This window comes from Gopherus flavomarginatus, chromosome 7, assembly GCF_025201925.1.
Source record: "Gopherus flavomarginatus isolate rGopFla2 chromosome 7, rGopFla2.mat.asm, whole genome shotgun sequence".
Classification (NCBI taxonomy): domain Eukaryota; kingdom Metazoa; phylum Chordata; order Testudines; family Testudinidae; genus Gopherus; species Gopherus flavomarginatus.
Window position 1 is genome coordinate 22370106 of NC_066623.1, and position 18232 is coordinate 22388337.

At 49.2% G+C, this 18232-nt stretch overlaps 1 protein-coding gene across 2 annotated transcripts in view; it reads left to right on the top strand.

Annotated features, from left to right (window-relative positions):
- Window positions 1-18232, top strand: part of PPARGC1B (PPARG coactivator 1 beta) — a 95444-nt gene that overhangs the window by 57978 nt on the left and 19234 nt on the right. Inside the window, exons 2-4 of one of the 2 annotated variants that reach the window (XM_050962568.1) lie at window positions 7470-7643; window positions 12945-13157; window positions 15469-15585. In XM_050962568.1, the coding sequence (XP_050818525.1) occupies window positions 7470-7643; window positions 12945-13157; window positions 15469-15585 (504 nt within the window). The remainder of the gene's footprint in view (window positions 1-7469; window positions 7644-12944; window positions 13158-15468; window positions 15586-18232) is intronic. The other variant, XM_050962569.1, reaches the window with a different exon arrangement.

Here is an 18232-nt window from a genome sequence, read left to right on the forward strand (position 1 = left end):
AGATTCAGCTGTCCTCATGGTTGTTTTGTACACCTCACCCTGAGAGGCGAGGCTTTTTTCCTGGTAGTAAGCATTTGCAGAGGCTAAAAGCTCAGGTAAGCATTAACATGGGGAGAAATTGGACACTGATTGCCAAGTGAGTTCCAGCACTAGGCAGAGCAGCTGGCGTGATGCTCCTGAAATGCTGGTCTGCACTATTTTAGTTGCCCACGTGGTAGCAGAGTTACAGTTCTTCAGAGATCATGTAGAAATAGTAAGGGAATTGTGTTTCTTTCCAAGAAAGTGCACAGATTACAGATGGGGGCCTGTGTGCAGATATCGTCTTGGCGAGGCGCTGGCTTAAAGCTTGCCTTCTGCAGCCTGCATTCGGTAAGATGAAAAAGCAAAGCCCACAATGCTTGTTTTGAAGGCTGCAGGATGGGTGGTTTGTTTCCAGACGGCTGAACTCCCGACTTCCCCCCCACTTTCATTCATGTGTAAGAGTTGCAGGCAAAGTCCGATTTGTGTTCTCTGAGCATGTGCCATTGACTGTTCCCTGGAGCTGGCTGGTGGGGCAGAAATGAGCTAGGCTCTCTGCTTCTGATAGAGGGTCCCTCCTGAGCTGTAGCAAGGAGGCTGCAGGCCCAGTTTTTCTTGCTGATCCCAGCCTGGTTTGAAGGAGCCAGCACATTCAAAGCCCTGGATATAGGCCTGAAGCCTAGCACACTCTGCATAAGAGGGAGGTCTTTGTGGAGCTGTCTAATCTGTAGAGCCCAAGTTCACGTTCAGTTTTGAAAGAAGGGAAAACGTTCTCTGTCATGTTAATCCAATATTTGAATTGCAGTTGGTCTCCAGGAGACACCTCATGTAGCTTTCGAGAGAAGGCCTCCCACATGCTAACACATGGGTTAAACAGCTCCAGAAGGAGAACATTCAGAGACATCAGATTTCCAGATAAATGTCCCCTTCCAGCCCTGTGTCCAAGGTGGCAAAGAGAACTGAGACCTACTCTTCCCGGTGCAAGCAGAGTAGAGTTCGGGTCAAAGCTCTGCTGAATCAGGACTTCTTGGGGCATAGCCCCGGTCAATGGGGCATCTGCCACAAGCCAAAGAATTCAGCAGTCAAGTAAGTTGGCATGTCAGAGCAGCCCAGGCTGCATTTCCCAGCCCTGTTCTTTCTGTTGTAACAGCCCACAGCAATTATGTCAAATATTGTTTTTCTCTTTAACAACATTCAAAATTGCTGCTGGCAGGCTGTGCTGGTGAGCACTGTCAGGCAGGGAACTAACCTCACCATTGGCTTCTCCTCCTGCCCTGCTTCTGAGAAGCCAACAGGATGGTTGGCACTGGCTAGTTTCTTAGACAGCTCAGCACCAGAGTGCACATGAGGGCTGGGGGTGGGGGGAAGGGGTCAGAGGGAATCACTGGCTAGAGAGATATTACCCAAATAATTAGAAGTGAGGGCCAGATTCTCCTTTGACGTTAGTGGAGCTGCGTCAGTTTACATCAGCTGGGCATCCAGCCCACACTCTTTATTAGGCGCTCCTGAGAGATGGAAAAAACCCTACTGAGACGCCGCTAAACTTCTACCTCTCTAGTTCTAGAACCGGCTCTGTCCTGGCCTTGGACGCATGAGCCTCGTTCATCTCTCTTTAAAGGTAATTCTGGCTAAGCCCTGGGCAGTTTGTACATCACAGCCTCAGAGGAGGGGTGGACACGCTCTCTGGGTCATCCTCATAAAGGGGCACTCCTGCAGCAGAACTCTGGTTTTCAAATCCTTCCCCGGAGCCCACCTCAGTCTGTGGAGCCCAAGTCCTCGTATAAGTCCACATTCAATTCTGAAAGAAAGAAAAACACTTCCTGCCTCGTGAATCCACTATTTGAATTGTTTGTCTGTGTGTGGCATCAGGTATTCCCTGGAGCAGGCTGGTGGGGTAAAAGAAGAGCTTGGCTCTCTGCTGCAGATAGAGGGGGCCCTTGTGAGCTGTCACCCACTGCTGAGAATTAAAAAAACAAACACAAAATGTCCTAGGACAGAGGCTGTCTCTGAGTCTGCCAGTGCATTCTGTGTCATCGTCTATTTAAATTATAAGCTCCTCATAGCAGGGAGCCTGCTCCTGGTGCTTAACAGTAAATTAATAATAGTTTCAGTGCTTTATCCATCGGGTAACCAGAGTCTCTGTTGAAGTACAGCTCTTTGCAGTGCGTATCCGACTGTCGGCAGCTTCTCTGTCCTACTTTAGTCAATAACTCAGATCTTTTCTCCCAGAAAAGAGCGTGCAGGAAACTCATGATTTCAGGAAAGCCATGGAAGCCATCTTAAAGTCACTGTCATGTAAGCCACCGAAATTGCACGTCTGGTATTCTTGACAGGCTGCTGGGTGCTCTGTGGTAGCCTTGATCCTCACGCGCCAGTCAATCATGTCTAGGGTCATCCTATGTGATCTCGAATTTGACAGGCAGAAATCCAACCCTCCCACCTTAATACCCCTCTATTAGGTGAGAATTGGAAACACCAATGTAGATATTCTGAGTTACCTTCGAAGTTTTGCTTCTGCCTTCACCTCCCCATCTTTGTGGTCATGTGGTTACTGACCTCGTGGTACCTACACGGTGCTGCAAATGGCAGCCTTGTGAGCACCTCTGCCAGCTGTTACCCCTGTTCCCAGTGGATTGTGAGAATCTGGAGTCATTTCCAAAATGAAGTGCATCCCACTGTGGCATAGCGATGCTGCACTGGCTCCCAGTCCCACTGAAGTCAGGTGGGTTTTTCCCTATAGATCTGGAGTGGTGATCAGTTGATTCTCAAATCCCCTGGGCATGTCTCTGAACTTTGCTGAGCTCCAGTGCACATGAACTAGGTGTCTGGAGTGACGGATGACTCTGAATTTTCAAGTCTTTCTCCATGAGTGTTTGCTGGCCACACACCAAGAACCAACGGGCTGTTTTCCCTATAAACTCTTGAGTGAAATTAGTACAAAGTTTGTTCCTCCTCAAGCCAGCAGGAAAGGCACAGAGTAGGAAAAGGGAAGGCTGGACCAGCCCAGATCCAGTCTCCATGGGCAGCAGACCCAGCATAGCCAAGTCCTACCTACCATTCCCCTACACCTGACTAGGGTAGGGGGAAGGGGAGAATTGAAAATACTGTCACCTGCCCTCCTGCCAAGTGCCTTTATTCTATTTCTCCATGGCAGGCAGCCAAAATGGGATTCTTTCCTCATTGCTAAAGTGAACTTTGTACTGGGCAAAAGTGCTGGGATTGATAAATCCCCTGGAGACAAGTTCTCCATTGACAGAGCTGATTCCACTTTGGCAACACCATCTTTCTACCAACCTGAGCTGGATGCAGAGTTGTGGTTCCTATTACCCTGATCTGGCCAGTCCCTTGGAATGAGGCTCAAGCAGCAGCATGGCATTACCAAGACACTGATTGCATTTTCTCCCCCCACCCAAGTGCCAGCTGGCAGCTCAGCATTCCAAGGAGGCATTAGGTTGCAGGAGTTTATTTTTACACAGCTCTGTTGGGAATGGGTACGTGTCGCATCTATAGAGAGGATCAAAAGATGTCCCAAGTGCAGGTGTCAGCTGCTCCTTCTGATCTCAACACCAGGATCTTTTTCCTTGTGGCATATCAAAGAGAGCAGGAGAATCTGACTGTTTGCTTTTTTAATTGAAAATATATCTAAAAAGGGGGTTTCTAAAAATAAAAACTGTTGCCTCTGTTCCCATGGGAAGATTTGGGGGATGGAGGGAGCCAGAGCAATTGCTGGAAACAGATATTTTTGTGGGTAGACACGAGAAACATGGAAGGAAGTCAGGACCGCACTGTAACAGGTGATGAGGGAATCTGAAAGCCCAAAGGGCACCAGTGCCCCGGAGCTAAACCATATCCATCTGAGAGCAGATGCAGAAAGGGGGAGGGCAAAGGCAGGAAGCTGTATCCCTGTAAGTCTACAAGGGGTTGTCTTAGGGGAAATCCAAAGCTTCTGATTCGAAATCCTCCGTTGGACCCACAGGTTTGACTTGACTCTTTGTCCTTCTGAATGAATTTGGGCCGTTTACAGCATGGGAGGTCAGCTGGGTGAGGAGTTAAAAGCCAAGGCCCTGGCAGGCCTCCGTGAACTTCAAAGATCCTGCAGCCCTTCATGGATCTGCCCTGGTGTTCTTGGTCAGCATTTCTCCTTCCCTGTCTCTTACGCAGTTTGCTTCTGGCACTTAACTGTCCCTCTTGATGCGATGGTGTATTCCAGAGATGGAGCAATGGGTCCAATCCTGTTTGCCTTACTTGCTTGAATCAGACTTATTGGCACCACTGGGGTAACAAGGCAAGTGGGTTTTGGCTCTGTAGCTGTAAAAAACTTCTGGGATCCTTTGGCATGAGGGTGCTTCCTACATACAGAAACACACATTGTAATGCAGCCTTGCCAGTGGGAAGGATGATGGAGAAAATGCTTTCGGAGCCATTAATAGTTTGAAACTGGTTTCTCTGCTGCTTGTTGGAATTTTGCCCTGTGTTGAGCAGGATGAGTGCAGCTGTGTGGAGGTACTTGGAGCCTTGTTACAGTGCTTGGGTAGGGTCTGTCTCTCTCTAAGGCTCTAGTGCCTTAGCTGCCAGCCACATGAAACCCACTCACAATGCATCTTGTGGTTGCCTCGCCTTGCAAGCACCCTCCAGACCATTTGCTCTTCCTTTTGCCTTCCCCGAGGGTGGTGTTGATAAAGAGAGAAGGAAGCTGGGGGTGTGTAATGTTCACTGCTTGTGGAACAGTGTCCTAAGACAGACTGGAAAATATAGACAGGACCCACAGTCCCATTCCCCCGGCCTCAGGAAACTAGACCAGTAATCTCAGATTATCCCAATTAAAAAAAAAAAAAAAAAGTGAAACTGTCTCTTCCATTCCTGTAACTTCTTGTGAAGTAGATTTTACTTCCACTTGTTGAATCCTGAAAAGATTATTTAGGGCGCTTTAATGCAGTGCCTGGGGTGTTTTTCTCTCTTCACAGCCTCTCGGATGCTCAGATGTTTGTTTGATCTGAAATGCACTCACCATATAAAGAAACTTGCTTCCCCGTTCATCAGAAAACACCCACGGATTAGCCAATAACGGCAAGAATTGTGTCACACCTTTCGCCTCAAGGTTCGAATCCTGCCCTGGCCATTAGTAGAGGCAGACAAACTATTGTCATGAATGACTTGTGGTGAGTGGCATGAAAGGAGTTGGCAACCTCGACTCAGAAGGGAAGGACTGGGAGCCTGTTCCGTTGAAGTCACTGGGAGTTAGGCCCCTGACTTTAGCAGAGGCAGGATCGGAGTATGAATGGGCCCTGGAGTCTGATGGACACTCACCCCAGCGCAGGGGGAGATCTGATTGCAGGGGCAGTGTGTGTGGGAATTTCAGCCTTCCACTAGGCGGCTGTGCCCACTCCCGGTGCAGAGATGAGGCCTTCATCCAGGCCGCCTTTATGAACTGCGAGGCCCAATTTGAATACCTGAGGGTGGTCTGGGGCTTTGGCGGTAGGGGGTCCGCTCCAGGTCTTCTGCAGCACCGAAGGACCCCCCACCGCTGAAATGCTGCCAAAGACCTGGAGCGGACCCCCACTCCCCTGCCGCTGCCGAAGACCCAAACTCACCCTGCGAGTGCTGGATGAGTAAAAAAATAATTAAAAAGGCGCCTAAGGCGTGGGGCCCGATTCCTGGGAATTGAGGGAATCGGCCTAAAGCCGGCCCTGCCTTCAGGGCTGTCAGACGAAGTGCTAATTTCAAACCAACCCTGCATTAGCCAGCCAGGTTTCTGTGCTACCTCAGTGGGAATAAGACCATGTCTGGGGCAGGGGGCAGCTGGAACAGAAGAGGGTCAGGAATAAAGAGATTCCTCTCTCTACTCAATAATTGGAGCACATTGACCGAGACACCCAAACCATTCGACTCACTTTCAAATTAACATTGGCCTGAGGGGTCACTTTTTGCTTTAACCAAATCCCCCCTTCACATTCATTCTCGGCCCCTGCAGCCAGTGCCTTTCACATACCCGCGCTCTCTGGTTGGCAGGGCATTGGCATAATGTCAGTGGGGGACTTGCCCTTGCCCACTTGCGCGTCCGTTGTGCCGATGTCTAACGCAATCGTATGTTCTGCCCCTTAGAGAGCTGTGTGGCTTTGCAGCAAGGCAGCCATCGGGAAGGAGGTGGAAATGGGGCAGGTCTCAGCTGCTTTTCATGATTAAATGGATATTTTTAGCTCTGTTCCTAGAGCTTAGATTGGCCTGTGTGCGCCAGGAATTGATTCTTCTCTACACTAGATTTTTTGAGAGTGTGTGTGTGTGTGTGCACGCACCCGCTGGGTTGGACACAATGGAAAGAGAGATGGGAAATTAAGAGTCTATGTTGCCTTCCTCAGTGACTTGGCTGCAGGGGGAATGTGAACATGACTTGACAAGATTGTCACTGAAAGTTGGATAATTTGGAGGTGATACAGTGATGGCTGGGATTACAGAGTTTGAGTCAAGTGACAGGTGGGAGGATGTGGGAAGGCAGAGGGGCAAGAAGATGGGTTTGGGAGATGGAAGAGCTGACTTGTCTAGCTGTGAAACCATCCACCCAAAAGTCTTGCCTAGAGCGGGGCTGTTTTATGTGCCCTCTAAGCCTCTTGCTCTCCTCTCTAGTTGCTGACTTATCAGGGCAGTGGGATTAGCCCTGGCTGTCTGCAGCACGTCACCAAAGGCTGGAGCGGCTTAAGTGTCCCTGAAGAGCACGGACTGCTGCTTTGCCAGCATCTGGCCTGTATGGTTTTGAGCTTGTGCTCACTAGAGGAAACCAAGCAGTTCCCTTGCAAAAGCACCCCATTGTGACATGGCAGAACCTGTGCCGGAGCTTCTGACACACAGATACTGGAGCACAGTTTTGTGGCTGTTTTGACTTACAGCCTTGCAGGGCAGCGTTCCGAAGTTTCTGATGTGAACTTGAAGTGATGTGGGCACTCCCAGTTGATTGGCAAAGTTCACAGTGATCTCCTGTGCCACTTCACTGCCATGTAATTGCTCCAAACTGGGCCATATGCCAGTAAGCTGCTCCCGGGGTAAATATGACCCATAATACTCAGTAATGCTTCCTTCTGCTGCTCTCAACTTTAATATTGGGGGTAGCGCATTAATACTACAGTTCCCAGCATGCAATGCTCTGTCTTTATCTCAGCCATTTGACTAGAGATGGAGCATTGCATGCTGGTAGCTGAAATCTCTGCAGGCCACATCTCTGCATTCAAGTTGAAGTCTGTTGAAATCTGCTCATTTTAAGCAAATGTGGGTTTGGTTTTGGGGCTCCTGGTAAATTGCCAAGGTGGCCCGTGGTTGGGCAATTCTTCAGCACCCTGAGTCAGATGCAACCCAACGCGCATTTCATGAGACCCTGAACTTTGGCTGCTGTATCAGGCTTCTCTGGCACTGGCAGGTGGAGGAGAGGATGGCCAGGCTCACCTCCTCTTGTCTCTTCACAGTACGAGGTGTCTGGCGAGGAGCACCTTTACTCCGATTTCCCTGAGATTGACCTGTCCCCCTTGGACGCCAGTGACTTTGACTCTGCCAGCTGCTTCAGCGAGCTGCAGTGGTGTGCCGAGCGCTCCGAGACCGAGTCCAGCCAGTACAGCACAGATGACTCTGAGCTCCTTCAGGTACCGTGCGCCATGCAGTTCCCTGGCCCAAGGTAGAGGCCACCAAGCGGCACTTTCACTCCGGGGCGAATCTTTCCTCCCGGGTCTCCCTCTCCTCCCCTGCCCTCCACCTACAACTACAGGGCACTGATGTTGTTCCTTCAGCCCACTGAAAGGAGGAAGTGGCACCTGGGGAGGGGGAGGGACTGCTGTGTTGTCCCCTAGCCTAGCCAAAGAAGAGCAGTAAAGGCTGAATGATCTGGGGTTAGTCTGTCCTGGCCATTCGCTATAGACCCTATCCAGGTCCCACTGATGTCAGTGGAAAGCCCCCCATTTACTCCAGGGGGCTTTGGAGCAGGTTCTCTCTGAGGGGCGCGGTCACCGAGAACAGCTTTCCCACTCCCCGAACTGCCTGTCCAGCCCCTGCCTGCACCCCCCCCACACCTGATCTGCAGCATGGAGAACCAGCACAGGTAGTGTGGGGCACCCAGCCTATGTACACACACCTCACTACACAGACACACAAAGTCACTGCCCAGTGCTGCATATCCAGCCCATTGAAGCCAAGGCCTCCTGTGGGCTTCTCGTCAGGTAACATCACCTTAGCTCCTTCCTTCTCCTAAATCAGCATGGGGAAGCAGAGGGCAGGTGGCAGGATGAGGAGGGAAGGGGGTCCGGGCTATTAATATCTCTTCCCCAGCTGATTAGTGCTCCATTAATTTGCACTCCATTTCTAAATGGGGCAAGCGGAGTAAGACTATAATGAGGAGGTGGAAGAATAGAAGAGGGCTGCTGAGCTGATCCTCCTGTGATGTATTATTAAAAGGAAATTACAGTGTAGTGCCTAGTGCATCCTGTTTGATTTTAGGTCTGACAGATTGTGCTGGGGTGGGTAGTGGCGGCGGTTTCTAAGAGGCTCAGCAGCAGCATGGAGCGGTGTGGCACAGGAATGTTAATTTCCAGCATGCAGAAAACAGCTTCCCTTTTATCTGATTCTCCAGCTTCAGCATCACCTCTGCATTCTGCACACACGTTTATTTATAGCAGAGACTCCCTCTCAGCGAATTGCGCTCTGAATAGACATGCGAGTATCATGCTAATAGCTGATCTGCGTTCGGGGGGAGGTGCTCTGGATGGTCAATTGAGCAAGTAGGAAGGGGCCCGCTCATGGGTCACACGCAGGATGTTAGTTCACCCTCTCTCCCCCACAGCCTTGTCATTCCAGACTCCGCTCCTCTATTGTGCAATCAGGAGGCAGCCTGGCAGTGGATGGGTGGGACACAGGGCTGGGGGACAGGAAACATGGTTGTGCAGGTCAGTTGTGCCACTGGCTTCCTGTGTGACCTCAGACTAGCAGCTTTTCCCTGCCTCAGGGTCCCCACTTGTAACATGAGAATGATGAAGAGTGTTCCCCATCCAGAAGGCTTTGAGGTCTATGGTTGGGCATAAGCTTTATCATTGTCCCTGTGGGTGTCTATGCTTGTGTGTATATAAACGGGGGTTAGGTGGGTAGATTACCAGGCGCACCAGACTGATGGTCATAAACAAACACCTTGCTTACAATGTAGAACTGGACCTAAGTTACCAAGTTTGGATCGAGAATCAGATCCATATCCAGACTTCACTGACATTTGGGTGCTTCTTACAGACACACAAATTCTTCTCTGGATCTAATCTTCCCATGCAAGGGGGCTAAGGCGCATGCTGGTCCAATGTCCTGCTTCTGGCCTCTCTAGTGCAGATACACTGGTTTGCAATAGAAAAACAGAGTTGGTGCTTTTAAAACAAGTCAGTGGGGTGGCCCCTTCAACAAGCAAGGAATTTGCATGCGAGTCTCACAGAAAGCCATAGAGTCAATTGCTGGATTTTAAAAAAAAAGAATTAGATTGTTTTTGTCATCAGCACTGACATTCGTAATGATGTGCTAAGAAAAGGTACTCAGACCTCATTCGGCAGGGTGTCTAGTAATCGACACGAGGTGGGAAGGAATCACAGCCCTGCCTGGAGTAAGGGCACTTTCTTCTGAAGCATCAGGGATAGCCCCTGCTGGAGGTGGGACAAGAGCCCGGCTGGCTCACTGGTTGGACCCAGTGTGTAGGCTCCATGTAGCTGGAAGGAGATAGTGAGCTCTTTGGACACACTGGCTGTGTCTCCCACAGAAGCATCTGGCACCACCACAAGCAGCAACTCTAGGCAGTTAAGGAGGAACATGATGGTAGGTTACAAGCGCTAACAGAATGGGAGGAAAGGCAGAAATGGGCAGCAGGTCCCCTCCCTTCTGTAAATACCTGTCTGTCTAGATAGCTGAGGTACTTATATGGTCCCCCATTACCAAAGTATCTGAGCACCTCCCCAAACCCCTGAGAGTTAGGGCAGGGTTATTATCTCCATTGTACAGAGGGGGAATTGAGGCACAGAGAGACTAAGGGACTTGCCCAAGGTCACCCAGGAATCTGTGGCTAAGTCTGGAATTAAATTTGCGGCTTCCAAGTCCTAGGCTAATGCTCTAACCACAGGACCATCCTTCCTCTTGTAGCTGTGGCCTTGACATGCCCCATCCCCTCTGGACTGGGAAGGCAATGTCCCCTTTCCCCTAGGTGATGGTTGCACACAGAGAGAAGCCTTGACTTTTCTTCTCTCGCTTAGCGATGGGTCTGCGTTGGAGTCCAGCTCACTGACGCCCGTTAGCAGCAAGTTGTGGATCTTGGCACTGGTTACATTTTTTGGAGACTTTTAAAAAGCCCCAATGTTTCTGAACTTAACCATAACAATACTAACGTTCTGGCCTTTACGCTGCGCTGCTGCTGTGCTTGAAAAGGCTCCAGTGCAGCTGACAGACCTTCATCACGAGATGCATATTTTCCACTGAACTTCCTGGGGAAAAGATAAACAGAACAGAAATATAAGAGACAGGCCCGTTAGCAGTGAGCAGGACACAGTGAAATGTGTCCCGCTGAACTTCTATGCACAGCAAGCAAAAATGGAGCATCCTGACACCTTTTCCCTGGGTCTTGGTGTAGAAACTTCTAACAGGGTTAGCGAGTTGAAGAAAAGAGTATTTTAATTCTCGTTAGCAGGTGCTAACATACATTTGGGCCTCATTTTAGACCCGATTTATCCCTGTGCTATAGGCAGAGCTGCAGTTATCCTACTTATTACTGACAATTATTTATATCAGGAATGCTACAGTAAATAATCCCATAGAAATGAATCCTCCTGAAGAACTGAATCTGGGTCACTGCACTTACTCCTTTTCTTATGTCCAGCATTCTGAGGTTTTGCCCCAGTTTTGGCCTTTGGCAATATAGTTGAAGTGATGGTAGTTACAACAGGGCAGGGGCATCAGCAAAGCTGTGAGGGGAGCCTAGACTGGAATAGTTGGGGGTCATGGCTGTAGGTTGGGATTGAAGTGCATCATCAGAGCTGAGTGTGAGAGTTCAGGTCTGGAATAGCAGGTGAGTTTGTAGGTCAGGAATAAGATGTATTAGTAGACCTGTGATGGAAAAGCCTACGGCCCTATCAAGTTTTCCTGTGCTGGTCAGGTCAGAGTTTAATAGGCTCGCTCTCCTAGTTTCCTTAGAGCCAGTGACAGCATCTTTCTCTTCAAAATATCAGCATGCAGTGTGACATGGTGTCATGACATGTGACAGTACAGCCTCAAGTCAATCCCAGTATTACCACCCCCAGGCATTCAAAAATCACGAGGCAGGAGCCAAAAGCATGAGAGTGGCTTAAAAATCATGAGTTTAAAAAATAATCATACATGCTGGGTTCTTTCTCCTTGCTTTCCGATTTCTGAGCCTTTAAGATTCACGCCAGGCTCATTTTCAACCCTTTTCTGTAACCACAAAGGCTAGAGATTTCCTTAGTTTTAATTAAAAGCTGAGAAACTCTGATTCTAGTCATCGGGGCTTTAAGAATTAAACAGTGCTTATCAAAAAGGCCAGCAGTGGCAATGCAGCCATCATGCAAGTGCCATTCCTGTGCTCCGCTGGATCCAAGGGGAGGGGGTCAGCCTGTAGGATGACACCACGAACTCCCTTCCATTGGACAGCCATGAGCCTAAGCCCTTCAGATACCCTTCCCTCATTTTGCTGGGTGCTCCAATTCCTCCTTCCCACCCCTCTGAGCTCCAGTGAGTCTCAGGAAGTGCTGGTCAGAAGCAAGAGAGCAAGTCAGGTGGAAATTGTGGTCACAGCTTCATGCCAGCTGCCCACAAATTGGGGAAAGAACACATCACCGAGTGTCCTTCCCTGTTTTCAGAGTGTCAGAAATACGCCCAAAACAGGAAGGATGGAAGTTAGTTAGAGAGGAAGCTGCTGCTGGGAATCCACTGCAACAGCTCCTAATTTAAAGAGGGGATTGAGTTGGGTGATGGTTCTTTTTTTTAAAGACACTTGTGCAAGTGTGATTCAGAATGATACAGCCAAGCCCTTGCAACTTAACCCCCCCGCCTCCCAGTAGAGAAATAATACGCCTGTTCAGAGATGTTCAGTGAATCCTGAAAGAATGCAGTCAGTCTGTTGAAGGAATGAGCTTTCCATGCACCAAGCCCAAGTAAATTCATCTAATAGCATTCATTTGGAAGTGAGTATTCACGGATGGCTGAGTAGGCCAGGGTCTCTCAAACTGGCTACTGTAGGGGAACTACCCTTGGATCTACTGAGGCCAGCCGTGGCAACTTGCTGGGAATCGGAAGGGCACAATAAATTTGCATATAATGGACCAGATTGCAGCTGCTCTTGGGCCTGATGCTGCTTTCACCCTGGGGTAAATCGGGGGCAGCCCTGCTGAAGTCAGTGGAGTAGGACAGATGCAAACCTGGCATCAGTGATGGAAGTGGGTGACCAGACAGCAAGTGTGAAAAATCAGGTCAGGGGGTGGTGGGTAATAGGAGCCAAAGGCGGCACACGAGCTGATTTTCAGTGGCACTCACACTGCCTGGGTCCTGGCCACTGGTCCGGGGGGCTCAGCATTTTAATTTAATTTTAAATGAAGCTTCTTAAACATTTTAAAAACCTTATTTATTTTACATACAACGATAGTTTAGTTATATATTATAGACTTATAGAAAGAGACCTTCTAAAAATGTTAAAATGTATTACTGGCACCGGAAACCTCAAATTAGAGTGAATATATGAAGACTCAGCACACCACTTCTGAAAGGTTGCCGACCCCTGCCCTAGATGGAAGAATGAGGCCCCCTTTAAATAGTATGGTGGGGCAGCTTGTGGGGGCTGTAGTTACGCCCCCTAGAAGTAGCCTGCAATGGAAATGTCGGCTGGCGCTCACAGCTTTGTGCAAATCTCTCTTGCTTTTCAGATAATAGGCAGTGAGAATGAAGCCCTGCTGGCGGCCCTCACCGAAACACTGGATGAAATACAGGAAGATGACATGGGTCTGGCTGCTTTCCCCATTATGGAAGAAAGGGACGTGCCCAACCACACCTGTGCCTCGCCAGCCCCTCCCCCCAAACCAGTTGCCCCCACCCTGGAGGGGCCCCCTTTGGCCCCTGAGGTTGATGAGCTGTCTCTAGTAAGAACCCACTTCCTACTGTTTAAGGTGGATTTGGATGAGCCTCTGATAAGCCGGCTGCATGGGTATGATAGGAAGCAAAGGTCTGAATCTTTTCATTATAGGCTTAAAACTCTTAACCGTCGATACAAAGCATATACCTGTATTGTATACGTATACATGTGCCACGCCATCGCTGTCACCTCCATCACCATCCTCATGGGAACAAGCTGACTGCTGCTGTGTGCAAAGGGCAGTGGGTGTTAGCAGATGGGCAAAATCCATTTTCCAGCCCACCAGACCAGGGAGGATTTGGCCTGGGGCCTCATTTTACCTGAACCCCACCATGGTTGAGCTACCGGGGTCTCACTGTGGCCCATTCCTGCCCCTACTCCACCCCAGAGGTCCCCATCATTCCACTGCATCTCACTAGAGTACCTGGGGGAAGTTCCCAGCCATTTTCCATAATCCCCAAACCTCCACCCGTAGGTCTGGCCCTTCTCCCTCACCTTCAGGGTGTGTGTTCAGGGGCCAGCGCTCCTCAGCTTGTGCTGGAGAGAGGGGACCCAGCCTGGTTGTAATCCTAGCCCTTGCACCTTATCTGTGGCCTCAGTTTGAGAATCTCCCATTTAGTTAAGGAAGTGGGGAGAAGGAAAGAGAGGTACAGCTGATGTCAACCCTCTAGCCCTTCCCACAATAAGAGCAGCCCATTTTTCTCTCCCAGCCAGAGCTGCATGCGCTCTGAGGTTGGCCTGGGCCTGCATAGCCTGCAGTTCTCCATGCACATTGGGGAAACCTTTGAACATGCCTGCCCTGAAGGAGGCCTCTCTGTGGCTTTGTGTGGTTTCTGGGTTCCAATCCCACCTCCAAGTCTTTCCTGTGAATCCTGTGCTTTATCCTACTGCTCCTTGGAACCCAGCTTCACTCACAGCTTGAGCAGGAGAGCCCTGGCATTGATGCCAGGTGGTACAAGGCTTTCTGGGCCATATGTAAGAGCATCCCTGCTGGTCTAATATAACTAAGCTGGGCCTGTAGCTCATTCACCAGCCAGAGCACTCCGTCCATGGTGGGGACCCCCCTACCGCTCTGCTGTGTAATGACTGAAAGGCATGGTTTATATAAAAGTGCATTGCGGCATCTAGTGGTGAAAGCGTGCATTTCCACTTCACACTAACGTGCATGTGTGGGGGTGTATATATCACACACAATGTGTATGTGTATATATAGGATGTATACGTTGCAGGGGGAAAGCACTTACACTTATTATAAATGGGAAGTGCACAATTAAGCCACTGGGCGACCCCTGTTGAAATTTCACTGCAGAACCCGACCAAGAGAGCAGAAACGCTGTTGTGTGAACCTCCCACTTCAATGACCGTTGTCATGGGCCTGGTCTTAAAGGGGGCCTCTAAATTTGCAGGCCATCTTTGAAGACCAAGCCCTAGATATTTCACGTCTGTACGTTCCCGTAGAGTCTAAGCAGTCGCCTTGCTATTGATCTAGGCTTCAGCACTAGCACGACGCATGTGGAACATGGAATGTTTTTTAAAAATGTTTTGAACAGAAGACTATGCTAACCCTGTGATCAGAAATGAGTATGCCATGATGCTGTGTAACCTAAGGAAATTCCAGCTCAGCTGTTGTCACCAGACCCTCTTGATGGGATTACGGTGGAATTGGGGGAGATCCCCAATAAATACTTGGCACTTACACAGAGCTTTATATCTTCAAAACATTTTGCAAAGTAATTGATTAATTCAAGCCCCTTTGGATCGTTACTGCCAGATAATCCTTGCATGGGGACTCATGTGAGCTGTCCAAATCAGATGCATACATAGAACTAAAATCACCATCTGAAAAGGACAAAATTGTTTTGGTGGTGTATTTAAATGCCCCGGCAGTGCTAGTGACTTTAATAGGAGGCGCCATGGGGTACAATGCAGTGTGGTTTTGGGCAAGCAAATTCACCTCTTTGGGCAGCCTTTTCCCATCTTGGAGAGCTACAGGGGTGTTATGAGCAGCAATGTGTCGATGCTTGTAAAGTGTTCTGAAGACATAAAGCACTTCCACAGGCTATAAAATTCTTTACCTGAGCCAAGTAGCATGCAGAGAGGTGTGAAATTCTTTCCTGCTTCGTTCTATGATCCTTACAGCTGACAGTCCCAGCCTGAGCCAAGGGCAGATACAGGCATACTAATGGTTTGTGGTTCTTGGCTTCAGTGATTGGAGATCACTGAACTCACCGCACATGTGTGCAGTAGAGGTTAGCACGTGATTGATTGCTGTTCGCGCTGGAATTCCCATTCTTTTTCTCGACACTTCTCTTTTTTAGCTGAAGAAGTTGCTTCTTTCTCCGTCCCACGTGCCTCCATGCTGTGAGGCTCAGAGAGAAGGGAGTGCACGACGCCAGGGACCCCCAAAATCCAGACCCCAGCGACCCTGCACAAAGGTATTTCCCATCCCAGCTGCCATGGCCCCATCCCAGCAGGGAATGCTAGGAATGTCCCCCCGCCTGCCTGTCTCCTTGTCACCCAATCTCAAGTCTGGCATTCAGAAAACAAGCCAGCCAAATGATGGTTCCATGGAGGGATAAACAGCCTCTTAGTAAAGCTACTGGGGGATAATGAGCCTTGGAGATGAAGCTGGTGGAAAACAGACTTGGCTGAAGAGTGTCACGATCTGAAGGGAAAGTGCTGTGCATGGGGAAATAGCCTGTCTCAAAGTGGACTGTCTAACCCTGAAGAGATTCTGGAGAGACCGTACCTACCCTATCTGTACATTTGGGACAGCTTGTTTGCAGTGGGGCTGAGGGTGAAAGCCTCTCACAGTTTCACTGAAGTCAGTTCTTTGGAGTTCTGATTTATAAATTCCCCCCTTCCCAATAAATTATAGTAGAACTTGCTCTTGGTTGAGTTGACTTATCCTGGGGAGAGCTGCATGCAAAATTGCAGAGCCCAAACCAATCATTTAAGCTAATCTCCTGAAATCCAACACAAGCCACCATCAAAGATTTTCCATTCGGATAATGGAAATTGTGCAGTGCATTAGACAGGTGGACTTAGATTGTCTGGGGAAGGCAGAAAAAATCTGCCAGGGCATTGTTCCATATCAGCTGTAATGGGGGAAGGAAAACACTGGTGTTGTCACAGACACCAGCTAGAAAGAGATCAGCTGTGTGTGATGGAATCCGTGTAACTGCCTCCATATAGCCTGCCTATCTAGCTAGTAGGTTTCCATAGTATCTGCACTATTTTCTGCCACATAACTGAAGGGTGAGAACTGACTCTGCTCAGAGGCCCAAGCAGAGTAACCACAGCATGTGAATGTGTTACCTGGGTTCAGAGAGACGAGGTGGGTGAGGTAATATCTTTTATCAGACCAACTTCTGTTGGTGAGAGAGACAAGCCTTCGAGCTACACACAGCTCTTCCTCTCTGTAGCTCGAAAACTTGTCTCTCATCAAGAGAAGTTGGTCCGATAAAAGATATTACGTCACCCACCTTGACTCTCTAATATCCTGGGTCTGAAAGCTGCACCACCACCGCAGACATAGTTGGGCTCAGTCACTCTCTTGTTCTATGGTTGGACTGAGTCAGTGACGAGAGATGCTAGTCACCCCTCTGGAGTCAAGTGGGTGCTTTAGGGGTTCATCTGCCATCCTAGCCCTGCTGCAGGGTGAGGGAGATCCAGAGAATGGTGCAGGAAGTATGCTCTGTATGCCAGCACCTTTCTCTTCTAGGTAGCTGATGCAAATTCAGCCCAGGTCAGTTGTAACCAAAAGCCAGTTCCATCTACCGGCTCTTGGACAGTTTGAATGAAACAAATTTTGGAGCGGGCTGCTCAATCTGTTCAGATCACAGAGACCACCACATCAGTGATGGGCAGCTCCACAAAAAAGTCAAGCCTGGAAGGGCTATGAAGATGGAGCCCCGTCATCCAGAGAGGCGCTCCAGAAGGCTGTGGTTTGCCCTGTGACATTCTGGGATGCAGTCCAGACCAGAGAGGAGCTGTGCTAAACTTCAGATTTGCCTGGTCTCCTGGCTGTCTCAAGACTTCATATGTAAAATGAGATAAACACATATTCCTTTGTTTAAGATAGGCCTGCTTGACAAGTTTTGCCTAATCAGGGCTACGTGAGTTTGAACATGTGCCACCATCAGCATTCAAGGGGAACTCATAACTTTGCATATAATTGCTACACACATTTCACCATGGTACTATTGACCAGCAAGTTACTAGTTTTCAAATGATACCTTACAAGGCATATTTTGTACAAAGACTATTACAGTGTGCTGGGTGTGAATACAGGGGTGCATTCTGTCACACTAAGCCACCCCAGTCCTCTGGCCAGTGAACAGTCTATGGTTTACAAGATGGGCAGGCTAGTGCGGGTGACCATGATGAATTGGGATCAAGGCACTATGGGCGTGTCTACACTGCAGCTGGGAGGTGTGATTCCCAGCATGGGTAGACAGACTTGTGCTAGCTCAACTTGAGCTAGCATGGTAAAAAATTGTGACATGGGCGGTGGCTTGGGCTGGCTGCCCAAGCTCAGAATCAGGGGGTTGGGTGGGCTTGGATTCAAGCAACCAATCCAAACTGCTACTGGTGCCGCAACGTACACGCTGCTATTTTTAGTGCACTAGTTCAAGTGGAACTAGTGCAAGTCTGTCTGCCTGGGCTGGAAATCACGCCTCCCAGCTGTAGTGTAGACATACTCTCTTAGGCCAAGTCCATTTCCTCATCCATTCGCAGCCAGTTCTCATAATCCTCCCAGAGGCGTCACTCAGAGGCTGTTCTTCATCCCTGTCTGTTTCAAAGAAGGAAAGCAACCTTCATCCACTCTCCCCAAAGAGCAGAGGCTAGTAGAAGGTCCTTGCTGTGCTGCCTTGCCCTACTCATGGTCTCAGCTCAGGGATCAGACCCGGCAGCAGTAGGGGCCCAGGCAGCAGGTGAAGGAACCATTGCTATTGAACGTTCATGTGTCTCCACTGAGATATATAATGAGTTGTGATCCAGCCCACTCAACTGGCTGTAGTGAGGTAGAAATACCTAGGGCAGAGATCTCCATAACCACCTTGAGGACAGATCCCAGTA